The following is a 19,880-nucleotide window of genomic DNA, read 5'->3' as shown; positions in this document are numbered from 1 at the left end:
TCTGTATAGAATATTATGAAAAAAATGCTTTTAGAGAGAGTAGCAAAATAGAATTCCTACAATTTATATTATACTATATTAAAAATATTAAAAAAATTTTTTAAATAGAATCCCAGAAACAAAAATTCCCGAAACGCATTTACATATCAAAAGTATGTATGAAATAAAATGTAGTCTTTAAAAGAAAGCAGAAAATAAAAAACTGGCTTTCAATAGTTGATATATATATAATACGAAATTCTTTATACGTATACTATATAATTTTGCGCTTATTCTCAGAGGGAAAATGGCTGGCACTCTGTCGAGTTACATCAAACGCATTCACGCGAATTATATACGCGAAGTCAAGCGCGGCGTATAAAAATGCGGAGCGGGGCAAACGCGATGCGTGTTGCTGCATTGCACCAAACTGTAAACTCTGATGTTAACTCACGCACTAATGACTCGCTATAGAGTCCAGATCCCAAACGAGTGAAATTAAATGAAATCGCAGTTCCGCTGCGACGGCGGTCGTAAAAAAAATCATCCTGCGCAGTCCGCAGAACCGGCGGGAAAAATTAAAAACAACCGGCTGCCCGTGGCTGCCGCCGCTATGCCCGCCGGCCGTTTCTGCGATAGTTTATTCGCTAAACCGAGCGACAAGATCGTTAGTCGCCGGTTTTGTAGCCGCTGATTCGATTGCTACAAAGTAACCGGACTTCGGTCTGTTAAGTGGCCGCCGGGAATATTAAGAGCGTGGAGATTACCGATCGAAGTCTGCCATCGGGCTGATAATCAGCGATGGAATACGGTGTCGATCTGCGACGTTAGTGCTTTATATTACCGACGTATGCCGCTAATTGGAGGCAACCTCACTATCGAGCTCGTCATTCGAAGTCTCAGTGCTAACGTATTTAATTATAATTAAAAGCCGGTACAAACGATTTGCGCCAATCGCAAATTTCCGAATCGTTGAACAAAGTAGCCTTTTTATGCTGGTAGAAGCTGTAAGAGACTAATGCGACTTGTGTTCTTGATATCCGGAAAAGAGTACATATTCGATTCAATTAATTCTTGAATTTATGACAACGATCTCGATTTAAATCCTATATTTTCAGTCGTAATAAAAATATCATGTCTTTTAAATTCTTTATATATGTATATACCATATATATATATATATGTGTGTGTATATAACGTTACAAAGAAAGAGAAAGAGAGAAATTGTATTATTTTTTAAACCATATTTATATCATAATTACAAAAAAATATATGAAATTCGTTTGCCATCATTATTATGGAACCATTCAACATGATATATAAGATTAAAATTTGCAATAAAATTTTTGCATATAATTATTATAAATATTATAAATTAAAATATTGTAAAATAAAAATTAGAGACAATTGGTTTTTTGTCGTTGAAAGTAAAATTTATTGATATATTCTTAAGATTAAGAATGTTGAATATTAAATACTCAATGTTTATAAAGATCGAAAAATTTAAGCACTTCGCGGATGAGTATTTCGCAGACACCGTGTTGCGTGCAAGACTCACAAAGGCAGAGCCGTTCTCGATTGCTCTCGTACCGGGCCATTGTGCGCGGACGCTTTGATAAATTACCGAATAATTGTCAAATGTTAGAAAACGACGAAATCGAGAGCGATTTCGGAACAAGGACCAGCGAAGGAAGGCACGTGAGAAGATATCGACCTTCTCTTTTCCATTCTGTTTTCTCACAGAAAAACTGATCAACTTGTAGCCACATACATATAATCTATTAGATTATCCAACTAACAAAAAGTTAGATAAGTAATGTCTTAATAAAAGCACTGTCGTCTATTACTTGTTAATGCTTATTAATAAAGAAGTACTTTGTAGATAAATACGTTACAAAATTATGCTGGTATTTTCTAATTGACGCTTTCGTATATTAGACAGTCAGAAAAAACTTTAAAATTCCCTATATTTATTACTTTTGCAAAAAGAGAAAGTTAAGTTCAGTGTAATTTTGCTGTAATGAGAAACATTATTACAATTACGTATTTATGGAAGTTGTAAGAATAGAAATCACGAAAGATAGATCGTTAGATCATTTTATGGTTCAACTACAGCACCGTACACGACTCACTCGATGTATACACGTGGGCGGTTGAGCAGAGCAATGCTAAAAGGGCGAGGATAAATGTCTCGCTGCTTGTAACCAAACACGCTTCTTCTCTTTCCCTTTGCCGTGACTCCACTCGGTTTTGTTCGTTCTTCTTTACCGAAGTCACCCTCGCATTTAACCGACAAGTCCTTGCGGGAACTTTGTTTGGAATCATCAGTCGTGTAACTGATCCACGATTACAGATAAAAATAGATATCGACTTACTTATATGTGACACAAATATACCGTCAATACATTGGTTGAATCTTATCTTTGCAATTTAATTACATTTATTCCTTTTCTGTAACTCTATATATTATATAAGTACATATTTTTATATATACTAATACTTGATAAATAAACTGAAAATTGTTTTTGTATCTTACATATTAAGACTATATAATTTTCGTATTTTAATAATTTTTCAAAACAAATTTAATGTTTGGTCACGATGCGAGTCACCAATCAACTAAATGCACAGAGAAAAATAATGGATATTTTTAATAGTCATTAAACGAGAACTGAGATTTAATTTAAAACAAGACACGGCGGATGGACGAGAACAAGATTTGAGGCTCATACGTTCGCATCACGGTAATGTATTGATTTGCATGAACCGAGATAGAGAAGCGGAAAAAAAGCGGCACGGGCTCTTCATCAGCGATTTAATTCCTGTGAACGGCAACGGCTTCGAGTTTATTTATTCTTTCGCTGACTCGTGACCGGTGTCAAAACGAGGGTGAGACCGGGACAAGATTAAAAATCCCTTAATTACTTAATCGCATTTCCACAGCTAGGCTTGTGTCAAAGAGAACGCGCCACTGGCGTTCTCACACCGAAAGATGTGAAGGGAATACCGTCTCTTTCTTTCTTTATCACTTTTTATCAGTATTTTAATTAATAATAATCTATTAATATTAGATAATAACTAGACAAGTGTATATACAAATTGTACATATTTTTACCAGGAAAATTGCTTCAGCCAATTAATAAAAACTTATCAAGTTTTTATCCATTTCCTACGCAATATAACTAATGGGAATTTATTAGACAATAACTGGATGAATGTCTAAAAGAACTGCACATACACTGCCGTCGAAAAGTTTCCGGACATGAAACTTAAAATTGCATAATATTCAGGTCACCGTAATTCGATAAAAAATCATTGCAGACAAACTTTTCGACGGCAGTGTATATATATGTATATACATATACACTACCATTGAAAAGTTTCCGGACATGGAATTTAAAATTGCATAATATTTAGGTCACCGTAACTCGGTAAAAAATCATCGCAGACAAAAAAATAAAAAGCATGCTAAAGTATAAGTTTCAAACTTTAAAATGCTGTTTTATTTTTTGTCTGCGATGATTTTTTACCGAGTTACGGTGACCTGAATATTATGCAATTTTAAGTTCCATGTCCGGAAACTTTCGACGGCAGTGTATATTCCTACCAAGGTTAAGCTTTTTTGTTAATCGCGAGGCTACATATTTATGTGGCTATGATATTTCTCATAAAATCGTATAACACAAGTACTCATAGTTATTAAAAAAAAATCTCAATCAGCAAAAATGGAGAAATTTAATTATTGAACTACGGCTGTGGGTTTCTCGATATTGGGCCGACAATAGTCAACGTATGGCATTAGTGATACTAACGGCTACAGCAGGGCACGGTAGTTCGAGAACGTAGACAGTGACAAACCGCCTTGGCCCCGGTGTGATTTCAGTTAATTGTCGGCGCAACCATTTCTCACTCCTCGGCTTCCGCTCGACGTGGACCCGGGCGACGTTGTAAATATCCACGAAGGCGCCATGAGCCAAAGGGCTAAAGGTGGAACGTCTTACTCCGGTAGGCTTAAGTTCCTAGCCTTGCGCGCGTAAGCCGCTTCTTCCTTTTCTCATATTCTTTTGTGAACGATCGGCGGACAGGACGTTCCTCTTCCACCCGGTACCTTTTCAACACCGAGCTAAGTCTCGGATAATTTTTGCCGGCGTAAAATCTTTCCGACGCGGCTGATACATTTGTGAGATAACAGGCGCGGTTTATGTAGAATAATTATTCAAATATAAAAATGTGAGTAAATTAACCTTAGAATCAAAATTTTTCGTATTCTCTTTGATTTTGAATGTTAAGTTTATGAAAATTTATTAAGTTTTTATTCATGTGTACTATTGAATAGTATATATTTAATGGATTCTACTGAGTTTGTAATTAATTAAAAATTTAATTTGTAAATGATGTTGAAAAATAAAAAAATTGCTATACACATCCCTGATTACTTTTTAAAGTATACAATATAATTACAACTTATATATTATAATAAAATATTTTATTTTTTACATTATTCTTATGAGATGGAAACAAATCTGTGAGATTTCAGCGTGACATAAAGGATAAGAGAGACTAGAAATCGTAAGATTTAGATTGAGAACCATCACGTGTTATGTCGCGGAGACAAAACTCGTCAATGTTTTTACGCAAAAGGGATTCGAGACGATTACTACGACGATACGTTTCCAGTTAGGAGGGCTTTCGCGACTGTCCGTACCGAGATCGCTCTATGAGAAAGGGGCGAGTGGTGACAGTACGAAGGGCTGACCGACGAAGGGTGTGCAGAAACGAAGGTGGAGGGCCACGAAAGTCGGAGTCGTCCGAGCAATCTTGTTTTGAGCTTCTAATAATACCCGACGTATCGGCTCTCGCTGGTATTTTTATGGCCTGGTCCAGATATATGGACGCGTATCCATACGTATGTGCCGCCATATATAACGGGCGGGCAAATAAAATGGTAACAATGTAACGGTGGACAAATAGCCTCCAGCCTCCGAAAACCGCCGATAGGCCGGCGACGCCCACGCCTTCGACAATATAGTGCGACGCAGAAATGTTTTGTCTTCTTTCTCTCTTTCTCTTTGTTGTATCTGTGCGTATGTGCATGAGTGCGTACGTGCGCGTTTCTGAGTGAGAGTGATCGAGCATAAATCAAGCCCTCCACGTATTACATGTTACTGCGATCGAATTCGGTGGATCATTTTACGGCGCGTCGATGACTAACCAATCATTTTTATAATTCATTTATTAACTCGTTCACTAAAAAATTTTGGTTCTCTTGATACATAACTTAAATTAGAATCGGTTTCTATTCCACTTTTAAAAGTCATAAAAATCAAATAAAAAACATTAACGGTGTGCTAATTATTATAAATAGTTTCGATTATATTATACACTTTTGTTTAACAAAATGGAATTCATAGATCCAAAATACATTAGAATTCTAGTATTTATATTTATAAGCTTTATACATTGCACTGATATAAGTAATCCTATTGTAGCTATCATAATCTGGAAACCTCTTATATTAAGATAACATTGTTCACTAATCTCTCAAAACTAAAAAAAAGAAAAAAGTTGATCCTCGTATCTTCCTATATATAGTTAATTAAAATCTTAAAAATAATGATATACTTAATAATGTTTATGAAAACTAATAAATCGAAACAGGCTTATATTTCTATGACAAAAGCGAAAGACGTAGTCTGCTTTCATGACAACAGGCTACAACATTATTTTATGTTTCGAAGATACAAAGCTACAGTGGTTAAAGCCACTTGGTTGACGTGTCTCGTATTCGACGTATCCGCTTTGGAGTATCTCCCAGCACGTTCTCAGTTAGGCCGAAGCGAATTGGTAAGCATCAAAACGTGTTACATGAAGAGGCACAAGAAAGAAAAGACGGCACGGCTCGTAAAACAACATTTACCGAGTGTCTCGACTGGTCGACCGCAGTTATTACGAACGAATATACGTCACGCGGTCGCGGCGTACGGGCTGATGGTGACAGTTCAATCCGAACTTCGGCGTTCGGCGGTTAGGAACGCAGCCCGCAAAACCGCACGCGTGATTTCTGCCGCTCTTTGCACCCCGTCGAATGACCGACCAGTCCTACTAACTGCAGCCGTTCGCCCTCTCAACCCTTCCGCGGAATGCACGCGGAATGCCTTCGGAATGCCCGAGCAAGAATGTTCCGCGATTCGCTCTCCCCAAATTCTCCGGAAAAAAAAACTAGTTTACACGCGTGCGTAGCTTTTCTGGCGTCATTCAATCATTTTATGACACAACAAATTAGACAATTATGATACGAATTTGGACACCGAATTAATCTAATTAAATAAGAAAAATCCTATATTCGATCAAATTAAATCTACAGTGTCAAATTTAACCTAATTTATGAAGTCGCCACTACTCCTACTCAATTATGGTAAGTAGAAGCATGCAGGAATAACTCAAATAATTAGATTTTTGACACTATAAATTTAATAGCAAAGCGGATTTTAGCTCTATTATTAAATTTATATTTATTTTTTATTTAAATTGTTATTTGCATCATTAAAAATCTTAATTAAAAATTATTAAAAATATTTAAAAATATTAAAAAATATTTCTGTGTGAATTTATATACATTTTGCAAATCGCGCGCCGAAATCTTTTTCTTAAAATGCAATCATAAGCAGAATCAAACATCCCTTATTAAATGACAAGCAATATAATTAATGATGCTAACAAGCATGTTTATAAAAATATTAATAATCTGATATTAATAATATTCTTAAATCTGCGATTAATTTATTGCGACAAAAATTAATGTAATAGACAAAAAAAAGACTAAGTGATGCAAAATAGACAGCGATTTTTAAATATGCAAATAACAAATTCAATGCGGTTCTGAAGGATTCTAAATAAAGGCAGAATATAATTCCATCAATATATATTGTGCCAAGCAAAAACATCATTTTCGATCTTTTGAATTTCTAGAATATTTAGCTTTGAATTTATTTTCAATTTAAAGTGTCCATATCAAGTTAAATCAGTCTTTCAATTTCAGTCCATTTCAAGAATAAAATTCATGCATAATACTTAAGATAAACACCTTCCTGTTATAAATATAAATTACAAATATATTTAACTATGAAAAAAAAGATTGGCTGCTGCAGCAAATTAGATGGTAAAATATGGCATAGCATTTTTAATTGACTGCAGCAACCAATTTTTGGTTGCAGCAGTCAATTTTGGGTTGCATTAATCTATCCGCAATGTCAGTATAGGATTTCAATTGGCTGCTGTAACCAATTAAAAATGCTATGTCATATTTTACCATCTAATTTGCTGCAGTAGCCAATCTTTTCTTTCAATGTATCAATATTATTAAATTCATGACAATTTTTTTTCATACAGTTGATATTTTTTTAAAGAGATTTTGTTTCAAATTACTGTAGAATTCAACCCAATTTTTTCGCATATTAAAAGGAGAAAAGTTTTGTCTAAATTGATATTAATAGATATAAATAATATTTAGCTACTTTGATATAAAAAAAATCGAATTGGATATCGCCCATATACTTATACTATGCGTAAGATGACAGTTTCGATATTCCACGCGCAGGCTATTTGCACGAACGTGGCGAGCCCGAGGGCGGCTAGAGGCCATCAGCGTCGCGATGCGCTCGAATTTTCTCGCAGAGGCCATCCTCTTCTCGCGGTTGCCGGCTAAGCTCGACGCATACGTGAGCAGCCATTCGCTCCGCAGTTACACGTGAGTTGACGTTCCGAACGGAACGTTCGGCTCGTGACAGAAATTACTAAATGCCCGGGACCGGCCGCGGTATACGTAGGTACACGTGTGCGCGCCGTTGGATTTATACGTGTGTATATATCGCCGCCACTCGCAAATGGGACTGCGGGGGTGCGACCAGAGAGAGAAAGAGAGACGGAGAGCAGGGGTGGTCGACGAGGGAGCAGGGAGAGAAGAGCAAAACGACGATGGCGCAAGAGCCGCGGACACGCGGGTGAAACGAGGGTGAAGGATGAGGATAAGGGGGGTGGCGCGCGCGAGCCTCGCGCGCATATTAATCTCCTCAACCGCACATCAGCCTCTCGCCGAATCTCGTTCGTTCGTGCACTTCATCTCCCGGCCCGCTAAACGTGGCGTGTGTCCTGGCACGGTATGGCGCACCTACGCACCTACCGACGACGCCTGCGGCAAATTGGCAAACTGCACAGTTTAACCCTCCTTCGAGCGACGTCCACCTTCCTGCGTCTCCTCCGGTCTCACTCTTGTCGTTGCTCGTGCGATTGTCACGTAAACGGACGTAAACGTCGATCGTAGAACGTGTGACATCAAGAAATTAAAGCCCAATCTACGATATGCCCTTAGTCTCTTGTTTCTTGTTTTTTTACTTCTTACTTTTTTGTCTCTTATCTAGTTTCTTCATTTTCTGTTGCCCGAGATAAAGTTGACCAACTTCGGGAGAGACAAGAAAGACATCAAAAGAAACGCGATTGTCGATAAAACTATCGCTGAGAAGGAAAAAGGCATGGAGCAAAAAGGAAAAAACAGGAAGCAAGAACATATTGTACATTTTAGACTTTAAGGGCCGAATAAGAGATACTAAATATATTTCTTTCAACGATAAAACAAAGGCAAAAAAATATTTAGAACATCTTGAGAGCGTATAAAATATTTCGTTTGCTTTGCTAAGCAATAGAATTAATAGGTAATAATCGCAAAATGAAATTTAATGCAGTTTCGATTAAATAGATTGAAATAGATTGAAATTTTTATCTTATGGCACTAATAATAAGAATGTACTGTTTTATCCGAAGTATATATCTTTCCCTTTTGAAAAAGATATGTCACGATTGATACAAAGTAAAATAAAATTTTAATTAAATCGTACATTAATCATACATACACCGTTACCAGATTTCATAAAGCTCGAAATTCGGTCATATCCACTGCGAATCTAAATTAACCCTCTTCGTTACATTCATTACGAAGTCTCATGTTTATCAAGTTACACGAGATTGGGAGATCCTACGCAAATTTTATCTTCTCTATATACCAACATATACACTCTTGCAGCTGCAATGGACAGCAAGCGGAAAAAAATTAGTTACCTAAACGCACGAGAAGTGCCTCGCAAGTCCGCGCGATCGGAGTTCGTCTAAAAAAGATATCTCGCGACTCTGCATTACAATTACAGACTACTCGATGGGAATAAAATTGACGACGCACGTTAAATGAATCGAATTAATATGTGGAGAGCCATAGTAGCAGTACGTAGAATTTAAATCAATACTTTTAATTAAAATTACAGGGAAACTCTACTCCATCCGACGGAATACGTATGCCAAATATGTTGCATTAGCACCGAATTTCATTAAATTATGTTAAAGCCCAGTCGAATCCGCCGTGAATCATAAATTGAAATTAACGTCTTTGATTAAAATTATTTCGAGCTTGTACGTTCCATTGTTCTGAGCGAATGTAACTGATGTACAGAATTCACCTGTGATATAGTCAAATCTATTGTGAGTTTACTTGAGTATATTTATAAATATATATATTCGCACAAGATATCAGTTGCCTTCATATACTTTTATATATATATATATATATATATATACGTGGTACTTTCTCTCCATAATAATTTTCTAATTGAAAATATAACAATGCTAATATCATTATCCACCGTATTTTCTACATAATTTAAAAAGCATGATATACAGTGGATAATGATGATAGTAACTAAACAGTCAATAAAAATTGAAATTCTCACAAGATTAAAATTTATTTTGTATAATAATAATCTTTAAATAGTCGAAAAATATTCAATGGAGATTAAACACAACGATGCACAGTTTTGAACACAAAACTCTGCGTCATGATCCCGACGGTCTCGGCGACGTCGACGCCAACGTCGGTTGCATCCGACCGTAGAAGCTCCCGTCGTTGTTGGATATAAACGAGTTCGTATACAGTATAGGAAGCTCCTCCCTCACCACGCCCAGGGCTTCGCAAGGAGTCTCGTCCTCCCATGGTTGCGGAGGAGGATACCTCTCTGTCTCTCTTCCTCTTTAACTCATACTTCCTCTCTCTTCCTATCTCTTTCTCTCTCATTCAGCCTTCGGCTTCTGGTCTAGGAGGCGGAGCTTCTATTTCTAGCAGCGCGAACCAGATCGTTAAACGAGCGCGGAAACGACGGGATAAAAGACGGAAGACGGAAGAGAAAATTACCAACCACACACATACACACACCCGCGCACACGAGGAAATCAGTAACCCCCTCTCACGAACGAAGTATCCGCATTTCTCGCGGAGAGAATAAAAAGAGAAAGATACGACATCGACTGGATAGCTAAGAGGAAAAGGTGAAACAATCGTGTTTCCACGTGGGGATGGTAACAATCGGAGGAGGGAGTTCGTCGACCTGACGGCGAGAAAAGTGATGAATGCACAGGGTCACGTATCTATATATCTGAGACAGAGCCAAGATTTTATTACTGACAATGTACGAAGATTACAGTTTATTACAAGGAGTGAGTTTTGAAAGAAGATTCGGTCTCATAGTAATTAAGGTCTATTAATGTCATTTTATTTCTTATTAACTGTATTGATAAGAAAAAACTTCATTTCAGATTAACGTATAAACTTTATTTATAAAAAAATTCGAATATTTTAAATAAAAAAAGACATAAAAATATAAACAGAAATAAGGAATCGAACACCATCAGAAAAAAGTAATTTTAAATTCACTCGAAAAGAGATAGAATGTTCTATCTCTTAAAATTAGAGATGTATTGAGAAATATATATAAATGCTTATACAAAAATTAAATATTTCTTACAGAGCGAATCATTTACTATTTTAATATTCTATTTTATACATTGCCTGTGTTGGCCAAATATTCTGACATGACAGAGCTATATGTATATATGATATCATAATTATTTTATATCGAACTATATTCCATAGTCAATAATTACTTACAAGTAATAAAAAGAACATCGTACGATTAACGAAAATAAAAAATATTCATGACGACCAGTCACTTTTGGAATTAAGTGTTCGCTAAAGAAAAATGAAGTCCGCAAGCTGCTTTAAGGATAAAACCCTACTACCGTACTGTGCACCTTTTTACGGACACTACGTATAAGTCCCGTATAAGTCACAGGGTTGGTTGCACATGCACAGCGTATACAAAAAGATAAAAAGAGAAAGGAAGACGCAGAGGGTGAAAGACGCGAAGATCGTTTCTATTGCGCAAGAATGCAGGCGGAGGGGTCTAGATGCCCAATGCAATGCAGCTGTTATATAGAGCCCGGTCCGCGAGCTCCGCCTAGCTAGTTGCAGTCGTGAGGAGGAGGAGAAGGAGAATACAGCCAGTATCTCAGTTATTTTACTCCCTGCTACGACACCGCCAGTACTCTGCCATCTCTATTGCCCCTATCCCTTCCCACCATCCCTCAATCTGCTTCTTCCACCTTTCTACAGCGACTGTGCGCGCGTGGAGGCGCGGCGAACTCCACGTCGCCGCAGTTGCAGTTGCACCACTCTCGGACCACTTGGTGATGAATAGTGTCCTCCTTCCTTCCTCTCCGCTTCATCCTATCACCGCTTTTTACGCGAAACTCGCCTCTTCCCCTTGACTCATCTCTCCGAGTTAAATACCTTCGTAAGATCGATTACGGCTGCTTTGCGTTCGCTTCTGCTCTCTTTCTCTTCCCCGTTATCTCAATTTAAAAAAAATTTGTTTTATATCTGTTCTATATGTCCTGTCCAGTTTTTAATATTTCTGAGAAGCAAATTATTAGCTGCTATTAATAAATACGCTGATATTATTAATTAGAAAATTAGTAAATAGAAGCGTACGATTTATAGTATTCGAAAGTAACCGACTTTGAAGTTGGATCGATGGTCATATATATAAAGTGGTGTTATCTAATATTGCGCCGGACCATTCGACTGGACCCACATCCGTGAATTAACTCCACTATAGACATTATCGCGCCATTAAATTGATAGTATGTATGACGCAACAGAAAGAGTGCCTCTCGGGTAATAAAACGAAAATTATGTCGAGAAAATAAAACTCTTAAATGAGTCATCAACAGTCACTTTTGGTACTTGGTATCTACCAAAGAATTTTTGTTATCGCTTTCACAAAGTGAAAATGTCAGATGATATACTATCCGGTATTCCAAAACTGCACTTACGTCACTTTCGAGGGACACGTGATACGATTAAAATTTCGAGTCACTCGAGAATCAAAAGCGAGCGTTGAATTTTTCTTTCGTAAACAAAGGAGACCAACGCGATAGCGCGTTTTTTCCCGCAGCATTCAGTTTTTAATTTTATTTTTGTGCGACAGTTATACGCCACCGCGGGCTCCGCGGGGATGCGCTAGGTGCATATGAAACGCGATACTTTTGACGGGAATTTTTTTCCACGGTTTTGCTTTATTGTTCCGCGAGAGTGATTGGTAATTGGTCGCGTCGAGGTGGCGCGTCCGTTCGCAATGTCGCCATTCGTTCGCGAACAGCTCCCGTCGAATACAAACGAACGCGATGGATGCGACGCGACCCGTAAGGCACACCGCGTTGGCCCTCTTTGTCGATGGAAAAAAATGCAATTAAAAATTTTCCAAGTAATATGGGTCACAGACGGGCAGTTCGTCTGTTTTTGCGCGCTTCGATCCATCGATTCGAGTGAGTCGCAAAGGGCTGGCCATCGGTCGCACTGGAGGGTGTATATACGCATCGTTCGCAATTTATGCTCTATGCCTGGAATTTGGGTTGTGTAAATGACGGAACAAAATTTCATAATTTTATTTTAAAAATGATATCTCTCAATTATTAATTAAAATTTTTCATAGAACATGAAACCAAAAGAATCGATTCTAAATACAATTCAAATTAACATTACTTCCTCATGTAACAATAATTTTTATATTCGATGACAGACGCACGTTTCTAATTATCATTAATAAATAAATTTCGTAAATTCTTCCGAGACGATTATAATAATCTCCGTGGAGAATACAAAGTAAAATGGATTTCATCTTGAAATGATATTTGCACCAACAGGATTCGTATGCATGAGTGGAAATTAAATGCAATGCCAATGCGAAAAGTCATATCTTAAAATAATAACGAAGAAACAAAATATCGGGCGTAATAGAGGGAGGAGGAATCGGAGGAATCATTTGTAATTCAATAATTCCAGTTCGTTTGTAATCCGGTAATCTATACTGCGGCTCGTTATTCCTGCATCATAATGAGTTTCGCGTTACTCGCCTTTTCTCGACACGGACAGCTGGATAATCCGCAGTAACGAATTGTTGGTTCAACCATGGCCGGTGCCGAGTTATCTGGGTCGCGATATCAGCTATGAAATTCTTTTTTAATAACAAAAATAACGAAACACATATTATCGGCGAGCAAATTCCACTCATCTCTTTTAAAAGCTGCTGAAAGCCGAGATGTAACGATGTAACAACGCATCTTCGAAAAATCGCATAAATCGATATAAAATTGTTGCATTTTTATAAAAAGTATTACATAACATGTATCTAGAAACATGAAGATCTTTATAAATAAATTCAAGATAAAGGACTCAAGAATCTTGAAAGACTAAGATTATCATTCATCTCTTAATTGTTTCTTAAATATTTCATATTTTTATATTTTTTCAATCAAAAATATTTGTTTATATAATATGTTTTCTAATATATTTTTCGAGAAAACCAGGTGACATTCTTCTATTATCTTTTTCGCATATTTCGACGATAATTTTTCGAGAAAAAGCATGGATTCACGGTTTGAATGGTTTTCATGGCACGTTTACACCAAATCTCGACGGTTGCCTAATGGTCTTCTCACGCAGCCACCGTAAAATAGAGAAATCATCGTAAAAGCAGCCAACGACGCGACCACCCTTCTGTGCCGCCGTCGAAGCCTCGGTAAGCGGGCGAAATTTGATTACTAAATAATTCGTACGACGTGATAGTAAATCGTGGGTGCCGGCTCGCGGCTCGCCCTAAGAATACAAATGAGGGAAACGTCTACACGCGCACTGGCGAACGTGTTCGAGCAGCAGTCATTTGTGAGGAAAATATACATCGTCAAAAATACTATAATTATTTTATGAAAAAGTATTTTTACGATAAACTGGATCTGTTCCACATAATACACATGTAATGCTATCTTTGTGTGTAATAAATTACCATTCAAAATAATGAAAAAACACGAAAGAAAATTTGAGGATTATGTATAATTTAAGATAAAATTGATAAACGTAAGGTAAACAATATCAATATTGTATAAGGAAATATTTAATTTTGTGTTTACGGAAATTGCTTTCCGTTTATGTACATACAGTGCGTTTTGATAAAATTCGTTAGTATTTAGAATATCCAATAGACGAACCGAAGAGACATTAATTTCCAATCGATTTACTGCTATAGCAATTACGCGCGTTACATGCAAACTCGATTTTACCCGCTCGCTCGATTGCTTAACATAGTTGCAGCATCACGTCTGCGAGTATTTATACTACATCTCATTGGCGAAGTGGTACATCAATTCAGTACTGACGTATGCGGTGTTTTGTTAACGGTAAACGTTATTGGCCAATAGTGATTTAGCCTCGGTCGACGAAAATTCATTCCCATTAAAGAATGATTGACGTAACTGACGTTTATATGGGCTTTTACCTGTGACGTACGACATAGTCGTAACTAACGTGATATTAACTGCTTTCCTCAAGAAGCAATAATTTACGTAAATATGCGATGCAGATGTGCGTCGCATTTTTACTCTTTTAACACTTCGCACTTCGATCATTTTTTTAACTCACTTCACTGCTAGCAATATACATTTTTCATGCATATATTTATGCGGAAATATTGCTTGAAAGAAATGACTTTTCTATTTTATTATTCATGGCAACGTATAAGAATGGAAAAATTCTTTTAACAGTTGCATTACATTATATTTACTTTAATATTAATTTTTCATTTCTTGGAGAATTATGTTACTAACTTTTTCATTTCTAACATAATTCTATACAGCTATGTCTGTATAGAATACATAACTAAGCACATCCATGTATTGAAGAATTATCTAGTTATTATTCACATAAATTTGTATGAAATTATTTCTAATAACATTTACTAAAACTTTTATGCTTGTATCGTAATAAATTTCATTAAACGAATATTTTCCGTTTCGATATTTATAAAACAATTTAAAAAAGACATTGCAAACATCTATTATTATCATTAGATTAATCACTACATGTATACATATAATTTATTAAAAAATTTTTATCGACAACCAAAAATACAATAGATTGATAAGTCTTGTGCAGGCAATTTCACTTCATTTCTTTCAAGAATTTCTAGTCTGTAATTTCACTACACGTTTTCAACAGCATGCGTGGAAACAATTCTCATTGTGAGATTCGTGGAAAATTGCGCAAACATAAATACGCAAAACTGAAAAAAACGACGCCATACATTCGCGGCGGACTAAAAATCACGCTTCCGGTTTACGTTCGCCATTTCATGACCGTCGAGACGAGCGGGGTACCTATGTTATATTACTGCTGCGTATTTATGCGTGTGTAAAAAAAATACACATACGGATAACGCGCTAATACACGCGTGGCCCTTCGGCCCGTCTATGCCGCGCCCCTACGCTTTTACATGGAAAAGTACCTGTTTTAAATCGACCACGTATGTCAAAGCTTTGATATTTTTTCGGAATTATCAATGATTTTTGATGACCCTTTATATCGTTTTGACTTTAAAATATTTTGTTACTATTTATTTTGCATATGTGTTTCATATGAGTACAATTTTGATTTATGCCATACAAGGATTGCAAATTTCAAAATGTAATTAAAATGGCGATAGAACAAATATTATAAAAACATATTAAATTCAAATATATCGAAAACAAAATACTTCTACATATGATATTTTTCAAGTGCACGATGGGGTTCAGAGGAATTACTGCAATAATATATACGTATAATTCTCATTTTAACGAATAATATTTAACATTAATCTTGATTCAATTAATTCTTTATCTTTTTCTAGTTTTAAGAATTAGAAAAAATGAAGAGTAAGTTGAATAGAAATTAAATTTAATATATTTGAAAACAGGCATAAGTCAATCAATTTCTTCATTATATATTAACTTTTACATTTTTTGTTATTTTTATATTTTTTGTAATTTCGTCATGTTTATTTCTATTTGTTTTATTTGCACGTGTAGAAAGAAGCAGGAGAGGGATGGGGAAGAAAGCTCGAATTAATCTGTAAAAAATAAAGGTATTCTCTTAAACAAAAGTATAGTGACTTAATTTTTCCTTTCCCCATGTACACCTAACATTGTTGGTTCATGAATAGGTTTAGTTTGCATCTTTGGGAACTGTACAGTTATGTAATGCTACTGCAAGCACGATACAGAATAGCAGGGGAAGAACGACAGAGGGAGAACATGTGGGTGTGCGGAAATGCAGATATTTGCCAGGAAATTGATAACTCGAATAAACTCGTCGCAAAACATTCAAACAGGCTGCCAAACGGTACGATTGTACACTCCAATCCCCGGCTACGAACCAAACACCGCATATCCCCCCGATGTAACGGCTGTACATGCGTTCGCGGGTGTGATGTGCGAGCAATACAATGCACATATTACTTGCTCGCCGGTATTCTCCGCACCGACGGCGAATTACTGATTACAGATCGATTTGCAATTTTATTTCGACTTCTAATCATCAAAAGTTACTGACAGGATCTGATAATCCTGTCAGTAACAGCGATTGAAAAATTAATTATGTTGTTTCATGTTTTATAATAACAAGTTTTCTGATAATAAATCTCATTACAACGTATTCAAATGTAAATAATGTATAGAGTAAAAAAAACATTCTGTATTTGTGTTACGATCTATTTAAGTCCATGTTAAAATTTTATGTTGAATTTTTAGTATATCCGAATGTTAATTCAACATAATACGATTGTGTTATTTGAATATTTTGTGTTAAATTGATGTTCAACATTTCTTAAAATTAAAATAAGATAATTTATGAGCAAATGATCAAATAACATTAAAATAATGTTTTATAAAATGTAAATTCTAGATAGATAAATAAATAAAATGTGTTAATGCGTCATATTATAAATGTTAAATTTATTGAAACATATTAATTTAACATATTATAAATATCAATTTTGATGAAGAAATATGATTGCTTACAACTTGTGTCTATGTTATGTTTTCTGTAATTTTTTTTAAATTAACACAAATTTTTCATCTATGTAACCATCACATTTTAAGAAAATTAAAAAATTAGAATTATTCTGAATAATCATAAAGTTATTAAGAAATTATAAATATTAATCTCATAGGAACGTATATTGTGATTTTTTTTTCTACTATACATATAATAATAAAATTTAGAAATGATAACGATTATTGAAATGATGATAGTCGATTATAGCAACTAGTGGATGCGGCCAAACACAGGCATTACAGACGCGAATCAATATTAACTTGATATTTTTGCCGCGCCATTAGAGTCAAACAAACGCAATGTAAATTGCACGATACAGTCGCGTATGATTATTTGCCATAAATAGCGATGAAGCACGGGCACGAGCGTATGTCAACCGCGTCTCTATATGCACCCTTCACGGAGCAGTTCAAAAAGGACGCGAGTGTATAATGAAAATACCACACTATATATGGAGTATAAAATAGGTACGTACGCGGCCAATTCGCATAACAGCATCGACGTTTGAGATACATCAAACAACATATTAATAATATCTCTGGCACATCACAAATCACGATTAGCAATAAATTTTAATACATCAAAGGAATTTCTAAATAACAAGAGATTTAATCCAACAATGAAAAATATTTCGTTTTTTTTTTTAATTTAAAACCTATTCAAATAATTAGCGCAAGAAAGAGAAAGAAAGAGAAAGAGAAAAAGAGAGAGAGAGAGTGTGTGGTTGTATAATTTTTAAAAAACTCATACAGCATTTTCCGTAATTAAAATTGACTCTTCGCTCTCAATCATGCGAGTAATTTTCCGCAATGACTGTCCCCTGTTGCGCAACGCAACACGCCGTGCATCGCCACAAAGTCGGTATCAACTAATTAGCAACGCGCTAACGTCGAGCGGTACGGTGCGCGCGACGCGGTCAAAGGGCGTCGTTATCTCTGCACCCCGAACTACGCGAGAAAAAAAAAGGGAGAGAAAAAGAAGGACAGAAGGGAGAGACTTTTCGTGTGCCTCCAACCCCTTTCCTCTTTCGCAATCAAACGAAAATTAGCCGACGAAAAGCGAGCGAACTGACCATCGTATGCTTTTTCGCCGACGGTGAATTTGCACGGAGAAATGTACGATTTCTCACGATGTTGCTAGGTCCAGCGCATAGACTGTTTTTTTATCTTGAGAGAAATTATTTTTACTTTATATTACTGATAAAAAAATTATTGATCATTTTTTAAAGAAAATGATTGAAAACATTAATAGTTATAAAAATTATCATAAAAGAAGCTATTTCAAATCCCTCACATATACTTGATGTTTAGCATAAACGGAATAAACCAGATTATTCCACTCAGAAAGACACAAGAAAATTTATAAAGTTATAAAAATTAATATAAATTAAAAGAATATCAATCAAATTTTGTAGCAATAATAATCAATTTCCTTTCATAATGAAATAATAAATTAAATATTTTATATACTACCTAGATAATAATCTTTTTAGACAATTTGTTCCAAGTTCAATCAAATCTGACTTGAATTTTTCAAAGAATATTATATCGTATTATATTATTTAAAATTACAGTTATCTCAACAACGTGAAGGAAGCCATACGTTGAAGAGCACGGAAAAAGCGGACGGCCGCGGCGGCGGCGTCGTGACCGGGGAAAAATGGATGGCTCTATCTTTCGGTAATTAAGACAATGGCGAAAAATAAACAAACGCACAGAGAAAGAGAGAGAGAGAGAGAAAGAGAGAGGACAAGCCCTCCGTGCGAACGCATCTCTTCGGGGCTGTCCGTGGCACAGCTGTTACGTTGCCGGGGGCTCAAATAAACGACTTAGGTAGATTAAGCATACAAATCTCGATGATTCTGCTCCTGGTGTAGCCGGCTTTAACCCGCCCGTATGTCGGGGTCAACGCGAAAAAATATACGGGTTGTCCACCCCGACCGCCCGCAACTCGAGAAAGATCGAGCTGTTCTCAAACAATACGGCATGTGTTTCCTTATCTCCTAAGATATCCGCAGTATGTTTTGAAAATTTTGAATACGCAGCTGAGTTTGTTTAACAGGGACAATATTTATGATAAACGGAGAAAATCCGCGTGGTTGTTTTTGAGATTACGTCAATAGGAGTATCTTACGAGTTGACGTAAAGATTTCAGTGACATTTTATACTTTTCTTAGAACAATATCTCATTAATATATTAACAAAGATCAAAGAACAGAACCGTATTAATGTTAAGAAAGATATTAAAATCGTACAAAGAACAGAAATGATCAATACAAGTGATTAAATATCGAGCATATTTCATTTCATTCAGCATATGATAGCATAATTAAAAATTGTATGAAAAAATCAAATGTTAATTAAAAATTCAAACATGAGATCGATTCCACATCATATTGATCATTATCCGCTCGGAAAAAAAGCAAAAAACATGCATATAATTGAACTCACGTCTGTACGGTCGTCCTTCCTCCGGAGTGGATCGTTCAGTGTTCTCGGATCCTGGTGTGGCGTTGGCATCACGGTCTTCTTCATCGGGAGTTGCACCACGATTCGGCACGGAACCAGTACCGCCGGTACCGGTAGGCGAGCGGCTCCCC

General features: G+C 36.1%; 1 protein-coding gene across 1 annotated transcript in view; it reads right to left on the bottom strand.

The window, feature by feature from the left end:
* LOC108728450 (E3 ubiquitin-protein ligase RNF220) overlaps nucleotides 1-19,880 on the bottom strand; it is a 157,926-nt gene that overhangs the window by 133,788 nt on the left and 4,258 nt on the right. The window contains exon 3 of the mRNA XM_018457006.1: nucleotides 19,732-19,874. Within this exon, the coding sequence (XP_018312508.1) occupies nucleotides 19,732-19,874 (143 nt within the window). The remainder of the gene's footprint in view (nucleotides 1-19,731; nucleotides 19,875-19,880) is intronic.

The sequence above is a fragment of the Mycetomoellerius zeteki genome, unplaced genomic scaffold, assembly GCF_001594055.1.
Source record: "Mycetomoellerius zeteki isolate Tzet28-1 unplaced genomic scaffold, Tzet1.0 scaffold62, whole genome shotgun sequence".
Lineage (NCBI taxonomy): Eukaryota > Metazoa > Arthropoda > Insecta > Hymenoptera > Formicidae > Mycetomoellerius > Mycetomoellerius zeteki.
Note: the sequence above shows the minus strand (reverse complement) of the source record. Positions and strands in the feature narration are given on the sequence as shown.